The sequence below is a fragment of the Cetorhinus maximus genome, chromosome 7 (assembly GCF_964194155.1).
Source record: "Cetorhinus maximus chromosome 7, sCetMax3.hap1.1, whole genome shotgun sequence".
Lineage (NCBI taxonomy): Eukaryota > Metazoa > Chordata > Chondrichthyes > Lamniformes > Cetorhinidae > Cetorhinus > Cetorhinus maximus.
Window position 1 is genome coordinate 145,164,088 of NC_135885.1, and position 13,355 is coordinate 145,177,442.

Genomic DNA, 13,355 nt, shown 5'->3' on the forward strand with positions numbered 1-13,355 from the left:
TTCCAAAAGCACTTTACAGCCAGTGAGTGCTTTTTGAAATGTAGTCACTGTGTGATATAGGAAATGCAGTAGCCAATTTGTACATAGCAAGATCCCACAAACAGCAATCAAATAAATGACCAGCTAATTTGCTTAAGTAATGTTGATAAGGGATAAATATTGGCCAGGACACTGGGGAGAACTCCTCTACTCTCCTTCTGCTATGGCATCCTTTACATTCACCTGAGAGGGTAGGCAGGGCCCTAGTTTAACATCTTATTCGAAAGACAGCACCTCCAACAGTGCAGGACCCCCTCAGCACTGGTACCGTGGTGGCAAAAGCTGAAACCATTCAAAGTAGATTTGCCATCCCTCTAGAGTTGGCCAGGAGTCTCCATGAGTTGAAGATTAATCTCCATGACACTGCTGGGAGCAAAACCCAGGGGGAAAATCATAGGTGGAGGCATTTGAAAAAAACTTTCCTTTTTCCATTATGAACACTTTTGTTTATTATAACAATATTGAAGGGGAGAAAGTTTGGTTTGGGTGTTTGGAGATTTTCTATAGTCAGCTTCCTGTTGGCATGGATACCACAAGAATGGAACTGCTGGGTGACCAATGGTCAGAGCATTGTGTGTGTGTGGGGGGGGGGGGGGGGTGGGGGGGTGCAGCTGAAGGAGGAGGTCATGTGATAAAAATTCCAGGAATACATGTGACCATAGTTGGCAACACCTAATCCAAAAACATACAGCGTTTCACAAAATAGAGAACTTTGTACATTTCGATTCTGGGTTTGTGTGATGCGTTTTCTTTGTTCCTCACTGGCAGAGGAACTGTGAGGTGTATGTGGTCACAGTTGACTAGGTGAAGGGCTGGTTGCTCTGATCCTACAGTAATTTCAGCACCAATTATAAATGATATGAAAGCTGCTCTCTGCAATTGGAGAGGAAGTCTGGCTATAAGGCAGAGGCATTGTAGAATGTTGCTACAAACCTGCCAGTATTGCCTTGTGAAACACTTTGCAGAGAGTTAATCTCATTACAAACTCCTCTAAGAATGCCCTCAAGTCAGACTGTCCCATCTATAAAAGGACAGTGTGTGTGTGCAGCCCATAACCCTATTAAAGAAAGAGAGGTCAATGAGCCAATATTACAGCATATTATTCCCAGCAAGCAGAGGAACTGTGAGGTGTATGTGGTCACAGTTGGACCAGGTGAAGGGCTGGTTGCTCTGATCCTACAGTAATAGGAGACCTGACCTCTCAGTCAGTGATCAGGAGGTAGTTTTAACAGGCTGTTGAAATGTAAGATTGCCTGGAAAGAAAACAAGGAAAGAAAGCTTTTTATTTCTACAGCACCTTGCACAGCTTCACTTCCTAACTGCTGTTTGCAGGGCCTTTTTCTGTGTTCAAATTCAGCCACATATCCTGCATTACAACAGTGACTAGAATTCAAAATGTCTTCATTGGTTGCAAAGCACTTTGGGATGTCCTGAGATCAGAAAAGGTGCTATAGAAATGCAAGTCTTATCATCCATCATTGGCTGTCTCTCTCTGGTCCAAGCAAGAAAAATCTGGTCATCTGACTAATTTCAATTACACTTACCCAATCTTGGTATCTACTCTCTGGGTAACTATGGAGTTCCTTGTTTATATTCCCAGCCACAGAGGTATCTCTTTTCACTGTTGGTTTAGTTTAAATTAAAAGAAAATAATTCAGCAAAATTATTTCAGTGAAAGTAGTCGAATATTAGAATTTGCACCACCCAATACCCAATTGCAACATTAGAAACAGGAGGAGGCCATTCAGCCCCTCAAGCCTGTTCCACCATTCCATTAGAACATGGCTGATCTGTATCCTAACTGCATTCACCCACCTTGGTTCCGTAACCCTTAATCCCCTTAACCCAACAAAAATCTATCAATCTCGGTTCCAACATTTTCAATTGATCCCCGCCCTCGACAGGTTTTTGGGGGGAGAGAGTTCCAGATTCCACTCCCCTTTGTGTGAAGCAGTGCTTCCTGACATCACCCCTGAACCGCCTGGCTTGAATATTATGATTAGGTTCCCTCGTTCTGGACTCCTTCCACCAGAGGGGTCCGAGTTCCTTGATATCCTTAATTTACTCAGGATGGCATTGTTTTAGCTTCACAATGTCACTCATCGCAGTTACACATGAAGCATGTTCAGGGATTGACTGTGAAGGAGCAGAGACTTAGAGAGACCATCTTTCATGCTCTTCCCCAGCCCGTCTCTCTTTCTTTACTGTGGCATGTGGAGCAGCTACTGGATGAGGAGACTGATCCTATAAGGCTTGGACTGGTGTTATACAACAATGGCAAGAGGGAGCCATTAAGAACAGATGAAATACTTGCCTTTATATACTGCCTTGCACAACCTCAGGGTGTCCTCAAGCACTTTACAACCAATGAAATACTTTTGAACCGCAGTCACTGTTGCAATGTAGGAAAAGCAAGTCAATTTGCGCACAGCAAGCTCCCACAATCCGCGATAATAACCAGATAACCTGTTCGTTAAAAGAGACGTCAGTTAAGGGATAAATATTGGCCAGCACGTCAGGGAAAATTCCACTGCTCTCCTTCAAAATAGTTGTCATGGGATCTTTTACATCCACCTGAGGGGGCAGATGAGGCCTCAGTTTAACACCTCATCTGAAAGACAGCACCTCTAACAGTGCAGTACTCCTCAGTACTGATCCTCTGACAGTGCAGCACTCCCTCAGTACTGACCCTCCAACTGTGCAGTACTTCGTCAGTGCTGGCCCTCCAACAGATTATGGACTCAAAACTCTGGTGATGGGCTATTATAACACACAGAGGCAAGTGTGACTGAGAGTCGGAGAGTGAGCCATTGCTGACACCTATATTGGAATAAACGTATCATTGTCCCAATATCTTTTCTGCTTCTGAACTGTGAGTCAATGCTCAGTCGTCTCACTCTAACCTCACCACAATCTTGTATTGAATTTCTGCTTCACTCAATCCACATTATATTATTGGCCCAAGTGCGATATCTGTTAATGGGACAGAAATAATCCAATTTGGGAAGTCAACAACAATGATTTGCATTTATATAGCACCTTTAACGAATCAAAACGGCACAAGATGCCTCACAGAAGTGATTATCAAACAAAGTTTGACATTGAGCCACACAAGGAGACAGGTGACCAAAAACGTGGTCAAAGAGGTAGATTTTTAGGAGCCTCTGAAAGGAGGAGGGATGTGGAGGGGTTTAAAGAGGGAATTCCAGAATTTAGGATCCAGGCAACTGAAGCACATCGCCAATGGTGGAGTGATTAAAATTGGGGAATTACAAGAGATCACAACTGGAGGATCGTAGAGATCTTGGCGGGTTGTGGGCTGGAGGAGATTATGGAGATAGGGAGGGACAAGATCATGGAGGGATTTGAAAACAAGGATGAGTATTTTGAAATCAATATATGCTTATGGGTGGAGAACACACTATAGAATTAATTCTTACAATGAATGATGGGAAACCATGGACTGTGCACCTGCTATTGCACCCATTGTTGGATGTGGTCTCTTGGTAAAATGTACCCCTTAGTTTAATCTTTTGTACCGTAGTCACTAAATGTTTAACCATGTATATATTTCTCACTCAGATACACAGACGTCATACAGCGTACAATTGTTTTTTATTCATTCATGGGATGTGGAGCTCTCGAGCAAGACCAGTATTTATTGTCCATCCCTTTTGCCATTGAAATCACCCACTCTCAAATTGCTTCAATCTGTGCGGTGAAGTATTCCCACAGTATCAGGGTGGCATTTTGACCCAGTGACAGTGAAGGAATGGCGATATATTTCCAAGTCAGGATGGTGTGTAGTTTAGAGGGGAACTTGCAGGTGATGGTGCTCCCATGCATCTGCTGTCCTTGGCCTTCTAGATGGTAGAGGTCGTGGGTTTGGAAGGTGCTGTCAAAGGAGCCTTGGTGAATTGCGGCAGTGCATCTTGTAGATGGTACACACTGCTGCTACTGTGCGTCGGTGGTGGAGGGAGTGAATGTATAAGAGGGTAGATAGGGTGTTGATCAAGTGGGCTGCTTTGTCCTGGATGGTGTCAAGCTTATTGAGTGTTGTGGGAGCTGCACTCATCCAGGCAAGTGGGGAGTATTCCATCACACTCCTGACTTGTGCCTTGTATCTACAAGTGGACAGGCTTTGGGGAGTCTGGAGGTGAGTTACTCTCTGCAGAATTCCTAACCTCTGAACTGCTCTTGTAGCCACAGTATTTATATGGCTGGCCCGATTAATTTTCCAGTCATTGGGCATCAAGTCCTCCATTAACATTCGTAATTTCAGATACCATTTTGTAACATGGAGCGAAGTAAACAGTCTATTTAAAAAAAAAGGCTTAGATTAGGAATGTAGAAATCATGAGCTAAAATCTCAGCAGGGCAGACTGTTGAACCAAATTCAATGAATCTTGTCATCTGTGGGTTTGCTCCTTGGTAGAGAAGCCTGAGTAATTTTTGGATGGATGTGTATATGTTGTATCTTTGGGTTGCCAACTCTCGCGGGCTGGAGTCTCCAGAAGCTAAAGACTAATCTCTAGGATACAGCTGAGAACAAATCCAGGGGAAAAATATCATTAGGCAATAAAAACAATTATGTCTTTTCCCTTTGAGTGTTTTTCTATGCTTAGGTAAAGACATATTGAGTTGGAGAGAAGAGACTATTTTGATTGACAGTCAAGAATTATGCAATTGGTTAATGTCGTGCTCTCTTGCAGTCTGCTGCCACCATATATGTTGAGGGTCTCGATGTAGTCCTCTAGGGATTGGTCCCTGTGCTGTCTATGCTAAGCAAGATATTGAGAACGACAAGGGTTCTGGTCGAATGTAATTACATGGGCCAGGATTTTACAGCCCCTCCTGCCCGGCGGAATATTACTGTCCTGCCAAACTGAATGGAGATGTAAATGGCTCACCGCATCCGCTGGGGACAGACACGTAAAATCCTGGCTATGAAGTTTATTACTAGCAGCAACTATATACAGCTCTGCACAGGCCTTGTCTAGCCTGGATCCTAACAGTTACATAGTTTGATTACTTGACTATATGCCTGACTCATAAGGTGCACATGAAATCTTACTGATACAGAGGCACAGACAGTAGTGAACATCTCTCATGGAGATTGTACCTTTTATCCTCCAGCCTTGCACACGGTGGTGTCATAGTGATGTTACTATGCAGCTTCTTAAAGGTATATTGGCATGCATAGAGTATCGCTACAATTAACAGAGGATCTGCTTTGTATCCAATTGGCCATGGGAAGGTGGGACACCATGAGGATGAAAAGATTGGGCAGCCAATGACTGGGGGATGCGAGGTCATGTGATAACATCTTCAGCATTGTGTCAATCCAGAGTTGGGAATTTTGGTGTGTTTGTTGTGTGTTCCTTGTACAATACAAATGCAGCTCACTCACAGCGGATGTGTCTACTTGTCTTCTTCCTCCCTCTCTCTACTTACTGTGTTTTATGACTTTTACTTTCAGAAATCCATTTTCTTTTGCCTGAATGCATGCAAAAGATAAAAGTTAGAGAGATTATGAAGGATGTAAATTGCTTGCAGAACAATTACAGAGCTGCAGTTGTGCGAGGGTTTGCGAGCAGCAGAATGGAAACAATAGATGGAAGACTAGGCAAAGAATTGTGGTGGTGAAACCTCTGTTGATAGGACATTGTTGTTGGGTGGTTTCAGAGCAAGCCCATGAACATCATCCTCCCACATCCTGTTCAAATTCAGTAAAGAAAGACAAGTTGAAGGGCACAACTTTCAACTTGTGCATTTGGAAAATACATCTCACAGCTTGAGGCTTGGAAGTCAAAGTAAGAAGAAAAATAATTTCTAAGGCGATTGTTTCTTGCATTTATGGATCTGTTTCTGTAAAGAAATGGAATAATATTTGTTTTAAAGATGCAAAACCCCAATTTATGACATTATGCGGTGCTCAATATAATTATGAATCACAAAAGGTTAGCATGCAGGTACAGCAGGTAATTAGGAAAGCTAATAGAATGGTATTATTTATTGCGAGGGGAATTGAATACAAAAGTAGGGAGGTTATACTTCAGTTATACAGGGCATTGGTGAGATCACATCTGGAGTACTGTGTTCAGCATTGATCTCCTTATTTGAGGAAAGATGTAAATGCATTAGAAGCAGTTCAGGGAAGGTTTACTAGACTAATGCCAGGATTGGGCGGGTTGTCTTATGAGGAAAGGTTGGACAGGCTAGGCTTGTATCCACTGGAGTTTAGAGAAGTAAGAGGCAACTTGATTGAACCCTTTAAGATCCTGAGGGGTCTTGACAGGGTGGATGTGGAGAGGATATTTCCTCTTGTGGGAGAATCTAGAACTTGGGGTCACGATTTAAAAATAAGAGGTCGCTCATTTAAGACAGAGATGAGGAGAAATTTTTTCTCTCAGAGGGTTGTGAGTCTTTGGAACTCTCTTCCTCAATAGGTAGGGGAAGCAGAGTCTTTGAATACTTTTAAGACAGAGGTGGATATATTCTTGATTAACAAGGGGGTGAAAGGTTATCGGGGATAAGCAGGAATGTGGGTTGAGGTTAAAATCAGAGCAGCCATGATCTTATTGAAAGGCGGAGCAGGCTCGAGGGGCCAAGTGCTCCTAATTCGTATGTTTGTATGTTCAATAACAAATTAACAGCCATTTATAAGTATGCATGTGATATTTGCACACTCACAAGAACTTATACATCTAAGCTCTGCAGTTTATTCAGCGTGATGGGCATAGAATGATACAGTGCAGAAGGAGGCCATTCAGCCCATTGTGCCTGTGCTGGCTCTTTGAAAGAGCTTTCCAATTAGTCCCACTCCTCCTGCACTTTCCTTGTAGCCTTGCAAATTGTTCCCTCTTCAAGTATTCATTCAACTCCCTTTTGAAAACTATAACTCAGCAACACATTAGTCAGGTTGACAGTATAGTAATTTTTAGCACACTCTTCTATAGCCAATCAGAACTCAGACATAGAGCCCATCCCTATTGATTTATAACAACAATAAAACTGGCCATTTATGTAGCACCTTAAATGAAATAAAACACCCACTTCATAGGAACAATTGGCAAACAAAATTTAACTCTTAACCACACATGGAGATATTAGGAGAAGTGACCAAAAGGTTGGTCAAAGAGGTAGGTCTTAAAGTGTGTCTTAAAGGAGGAGAGACAGAACGGTTTGGGGAGGGAATCCCAGAGTTTAGGGCACAGTCAGCGATGATTAAAATCGGGGATTCATGAGAGGCCGGAATTGGAGAAGCGCAGAGACCTCGGAGGGTTGTGGAGCTGGAGGAGACTATAGAGATAGGGAGAGGCAAGGCCACAGACGGAGTTGAAAATAAGGTTGAACATTTTAAAATAAAGGTTGAATTTCTTCTGGCAGATGTGGTTTGACAATAAGGCTACGTTTGTGCATTCCTATTTCAAATATGAGCCTGTGTGCCATGTCACTCGCTCTTGTTTCAGCTGTTTCTGTCACTGACCCCAGATCACTTCACTGGCAGCCACACCCAGTCCACCACACTGCATGCCCCCCGCCCCCCCACCCCCACCCACCCACCCACCCACCGCCCCCCATAGCACCTACCATCTCTGGTAACCTAAACTCTTCATCATGAACAGTTTCCACAGGAGATTGCATACCACACTTATAACCGTTAAACTGCTTGTCATCTAATAATGGCCAATCCCACTCCTTGACGAACTTCACCACTGATCTTTCTAATTACATTAGTTTATCTGCTTGATGAGACCATTGACCAACAAGTAGAGAACTGACCACCTGAAGGCAACAGGAGCAGGAGGAGGCCATTGAGCCCCTCGAGCCTGTTCTGCTATTTAATTAGATCATGGCTCATCTGCACCCAAATTCCTGAAACATGCTTTTGCTCTGTAACCTTAAACAACCAAAATATTTGAACCTTAACTAAAATATGGATAGAAATGGAGCTCAGTTCCGATGTTCCCTGAAGGAATAAAGTACATGAATTATTTTATATGCAAAATATAGCAGACTTGTATTCAGAGGAAAGCAGGATACCTGAAATGATTAAAGTGTTTGAAAGAAGGAAAGGTGTTCATTGTAAGCGCATTGCCATAAGGTGAACAGGTTTGTTTGTGGTGTACTTTAGTGTTGCAGGTGTTGCCAACCACAGAACAGTGATCGATGCAGAGCAGCAAGTTTATTTCTGCAAGGTTTTAGAGAGGGTGCAGAGGAGATTTGCCAGAATGGGACCAAGGCTGAGGGACTTCAGTTAACGTGGAGGGACTGGAGGAGCTGGGATTGTTCTCCTTAGAGCAGAGAAGGTTAAGAGGGAGATTTAATAGAGGCGTTCAAAATAATTAAAAGAATTGACAGGGTAAGTATTGAGAAACTGTTTTCAGCGGCCAGAGGATCAGTAATCAGGGGGACACAGATTTAATGTAGTTGGCAATAGAGCCAGAGGGGAAATGAAGAGGTTTTATTTTGACGGTGCGGTGTTGTGACCTGGAAAGGACGGTGTAAACAGATTCTGTCGTTATTTTCAAAATGGAATTGGAATAGAGATTCAAAATGGAAAAAAAATTCTCAGGGCTGTGGAAAAGAGCAGGGGGAGTGGGACTAATTGGATAGCTCTTTCAAAGAGCCAGCACACGAACAATGGGCCGAATGACCTTCTTCTGTACTCTATGACTCTATGATTCTCTGAAAAGCTAACATTAATAGCAGAGGAAGCAGGGTCAAATGTTGTTATCACAGAACTGAAGGGCATCATGCTTATTGTGTTCCATCACTTCCGCTTTTGAGCTGCCTGGCAGAGACACTCTCCCATATCAATTCCCAGGTCACTATCCGGTATCCAATCCCAGGACATTTCCCCCTATCCAGGTATAATATATCCTATATTAGAGAGATAGAGGATAAAGATCTACTCCTGATTACAGCAGTCACCGTGAATAGCTGGGAAATTGTGTTGACCCCAATGGCCCTGCTTTGGAATGAGTGTGTGTTTCCCACATTCCATATTGGATAATTTTTCAGAGCAGGAAAACAGGAGCGGTGAATCTCGGGGGGCCATTGTTTACAAAGTCCTATGTGGGAAGTTGACATTAGAAAACATCTGAACTTTTCATTTACAGGAAGTTACTCATGTCCATTGAGGGTGGGATATCCCAGAGCGACGCTTAATCATTCTGTTGGAGACAGTCTGATGTTGAATTGTACAATACAGTATTGTACTGACCGACCTGAGATACACTGGTGTAAACTCATTTCAGACAACTGTCAGCCACTGGGTGAAGCAACCACAAAGTGGACAACTCTCATTGACACAAATAATAAAACCTTTGTAGTCTACACGATCTCTTCTGTTACCCTGAATGACAGTGGCAGCTACCAATGCCATGCCACAAACAAGGCTATAAGTGCAAAAGGAAACTCCATCATTGTGAATGTGTTCGGTAAGTGCTGAGATTTTTACGGATGAGAATTATTCATCAACTGAAACAATTAAAAAGAAAAATAATTTCTCAACCTGTTTCATGACTGTTGCCTGGGAATTCTCTGAGGCTGAACTAGGCTATTTGAAATCTTGTTGTCCCATTTCATGCAGAGCCGAGTTTCTGACCCAGTATCCTCTCCATCACAAAGAACACTTGCATAACATCCTCTATCTCTGCTCCTGCCTCAGCTCATCAGCTGCTGAAAGCCTCACCTGTGCCTTCATTACCCCCAGATTCGACTAATCCAACGCACTCCTGACCTGCCTCCCATCTTTCACCTACCGTAAACCAGAGGTCATCCAAAACGCTGCCCTCTGTATCCTGACTCAGCCCATCCTGTTCACCCATCACCCTGTTCTCACTGACCTACATTGGCTCCCGGTGCAGGATTTTAAAATTCTCCCATTCTTGTTTTCAAATCCCTCCATGGTCTCACTCCTCCCTACCTCTGGCACCTCCTCCAGCCCTACAACGGTCCAAGATCTCCGCATCCCTTCAAATCTGGCTCCTTGCGCATCCCCGATTTTCATTTTTCCACCGTTGGTGGCTGTATATTCCCTCCCTAAACCTCTCCTCTCTACATTCACTCTCGGCCTTGAAGACGCTCCTTAAAACTTACCTCTGTGACCAATCTTTCACGTTATGTGTTCAATGTAAAATTTTATCTCATTGATACTCTTTGAAGCACCTTGGGATGCTTCACTATGTTAAAGGTGCTCTTTCAACGCAAATTATTGTAGGTGTTGCCTGAGGCATATTTTGGTGTAACTATTATCAGCCAATTTTTCTTCTGATTTAAGCTCATGGTTTAATCTTATTATTATAGAATTTAACAGTGCAGAAAGAGTTATTGATATTTTGCTCCATCCTGTCTCGCTGAAGTTTCTTTAAGATTATTGGTTTCTTCTTCAGCTTTTGTTCTGAGTTTTTTTTTCCTTTACCCTACTTGCCAAATTGCGTGTAGCAAGATCCCACAAACAGCAATGTAGTAATGGCCAGTTAACTGTTCATGGTAATGTTGGTCGATGGATAAATTTCGAGCAGCACAAGGGGGAAAACCCCTCTGCTCTTCTTTGAAATAATGTCCACAGAATCTTTTACATCCACTAAGACAGTGCAGCGCTCCCTCAGTACTAACCATCCAACAGTGCACAGCTCCCTCAGTACTGACCCTCTAACACTGCAGCACACCCTCAGTACTGACCCTCTGACAGTGCAGCACTCCCTCAGTACTGACCCTCTGACAGTGCAGCACTCCCTCAGTACTGACCCTCTGACAGTGCAGCACTCCCTCAGTACTGACCCTCTGACAGTGCAGCACTCCCTCAGTACTGACCCTCTGACAATGCAGCGCTCCCTCAGTACTGACCCTCTAACAGTGCAGCACACCCTCAGTATTGACCCACTGACAGTGCAGCACTCCCTCAGTACTGACCCTCTAACAGTGCAGCACACCCTCAGTACTGACCCTCTAACAGTGCAGTGCTACCTCAGTACTGATCCTCCAACAGTGCAATGCTCCCTCGGTACTGACCATCTGACACTGCATAGCTCCCTCAGCACTGACCCTCTGACAGTGCAGCACTCCCTCAGTACTAACCCTCCAACAGTGCCATGCTCCCTCAGTACTGACCCTCCAGCAGTGCAGCAGTGCCTCTAACCTCCAATCCCTTTATTGTTACATCAGAATGGAATCTCTATATGACACTAAGATAGGTGATATCACAATGAGTGTTACTCACATGATAACCAAGTACCTCTGCACAATATTAAAGCAACTATGGGCAAGGGTCCAGATTAATTCAGATTCTTAAAGGTTCTGATTTATCATCAACGGATCTCAAATTTGGGTCCGTGACTGCCAAAGTCCGTATCCATGTTCTTTAGTTCAGCCAAGACTTCTGGTAAAGAGGTGAGATCGGGTTTTTTTCATTCATGGGATGTGCGTGTCACTGGCTGGGCCAGCATTTATTGCCCATCCCTAATTGCCCTTGAGAAGGTGGTGGTGAGCCGCCTTCTTGAACCGCTGCAGTCCCTGTAGTGTAGGTACAGCCACAGTGCTGTTAGGGAGGGAGTTCCAGGATTTTGACCCAGCGACAGTGAAGGAACGGCGATATATTTCCAAGTCAGGCTAGTGAGTGACTTGGAGGGGAACTTCCAGGTGGTGCTGATCCCATCTATCTGCTGCCCTTGTCCTTCCAGATGGTAGTGGTCATGGGTTTGGAAGGTGCAGCCTAAGGAGCCTTGGTGAGTTTCTGCAGTGCATCTTGCAGATGGTACTCACTGCTGCTACTGTGCGTGGGTGGTGGAGATAGTGAATGTTTAAGGGAGTGGGTGGGGTGCTAATGATACCTTAAAGCGAATTCAGAATCAACGTTCAGTTTATTTACATTTTTGGTCTTCCTTAACCCCAGCTTAACTCCCAATTAACTCCAGGTATTGCTGGGCTGGACAAGTGTTATTTCTGGCGATTTGCTTGCCTGATTTTGTGCTCAGGTTGTCTGTGTAGAGTTAAAAATGCAACATTTAACATATCCCGCCTATTTCAAGATAACCTTTTAGAATCTATGTTTATTTGTCTATCTAGAATCAAAAGGACACGTTAGTGAGAACAACTCCATTGGTAAGTCCTAGGCTGCTTTTTTTAGTGGCAACATTGGAAGATAATTTTTCTATGTATTTTCACTTGACAACACAACCCCAGTGAGTTTACAGTAAAAGAAAGTGAATTATTTATTCATTCGGAACATCTTCTAGTCGTGCGTCACTCGTTCTAAAAAATCAGGATCCTCATGAAATGAGATTTCAATCAGTTTACAATGATTCCCATCTCAGTCAATACTCTCATCAACAGTTGATGCTGTCCTCATTATTATTGGCTGGTTGTTCTGTTGCTTAGCAACCTGAGGACAGTAATCTAACATAAGCAGAAATGGCGGAATTCCTCCTTACAGCAAAGGGGATTGGAGTACAAAAGGATCAATGTTGTGCTACAGTTTATACAAAGCTTTGATCAGGGTAGTAATCTTCCAAGAATCATTACATTCTGGAAAAGTCCCAGAGGATTGGAAAACTGCCAATGCAACATCCTTATTCAAAAAGGGAGGGAGACAAAAACAGGCAACTATAGGCCAGTTAGCTTAACATCTGTCACTGGGAAAATGTTGGAGTCCATTATAAAGGATGTAACAGCAGAGCATTTAGTAATACATAATATAATCAAACAGAGTCAGCATTGCTTCATGAAGGGGAAATCACACTTGACAAATTTATTAGAATTCTTTGAAGAGGTAGCAAGCAGGATAGATAAAGAGTAACCAGTAGATGTAATATATTTGGATTTCCAAAAGGCGATCGATGAGGTACCGCGCATAAGGCTCCATAATATGATAAGAGCCAATGGTGTTGGTGTTGGATAGAGAATTGGCTAACTAATAGAAGACAGAGAGTTGGGATACGGGGGGCATTTTCAGGATGGCAGCCTGTAACTAGTGGAGTGCCACAGGGATCAGTGCTGGGGCCACAATTATTTACAATATATATTAATGACTTAGATGAGGGAAGTGAATGTACTATCGGCAAGTTTGCGGGTGACACAAAAATAGGTGGGATGGCAAGTGGTGAGGATGACACAAGAGGTCTACAGAGGGATATAGACAGGTTAAGTGAGTGGGCAAAAACTTGGCAGATGGAATATAATGTGGGAAAATGTGAGGTTATGCACTTTGGCAGGAAGAGTAGAGGGAGCTGAATATTATTTAAATAGAGAAAGACTGCAGAAAGCTGCAGCACAGAGGGATTTGGGGGTCCTCATGCATGAATCCCAAA

General features: G+C 43.4%; 1 protein-coding gene across 1 annotated transcript in view; it reads left to right on the top strand.

The window, feature by feature from the left end:
• The window catches only part of LOC144682512 (B- and T-lymphocyte attenuator), a 43,633-nt gene that overhangs the window by 15,992 nt on the left and 14,286 nt on the right, over positions 1-13,355 (top strand). Inside the window, exons 2-3 of the mRNA XM_078544901.1 lie at positions 9,165-9,485; positions 12,115-12,150. Of these exons, the coding sequence (XP_078401027.1) occupies positions 9,165-9,485; positions 12,115-12,150 (357 nt within the window). The remainder of the gene's footprint in view (positions 1-9,164; positions 9,486-12,114; positions 12,151-13,355) is intronic.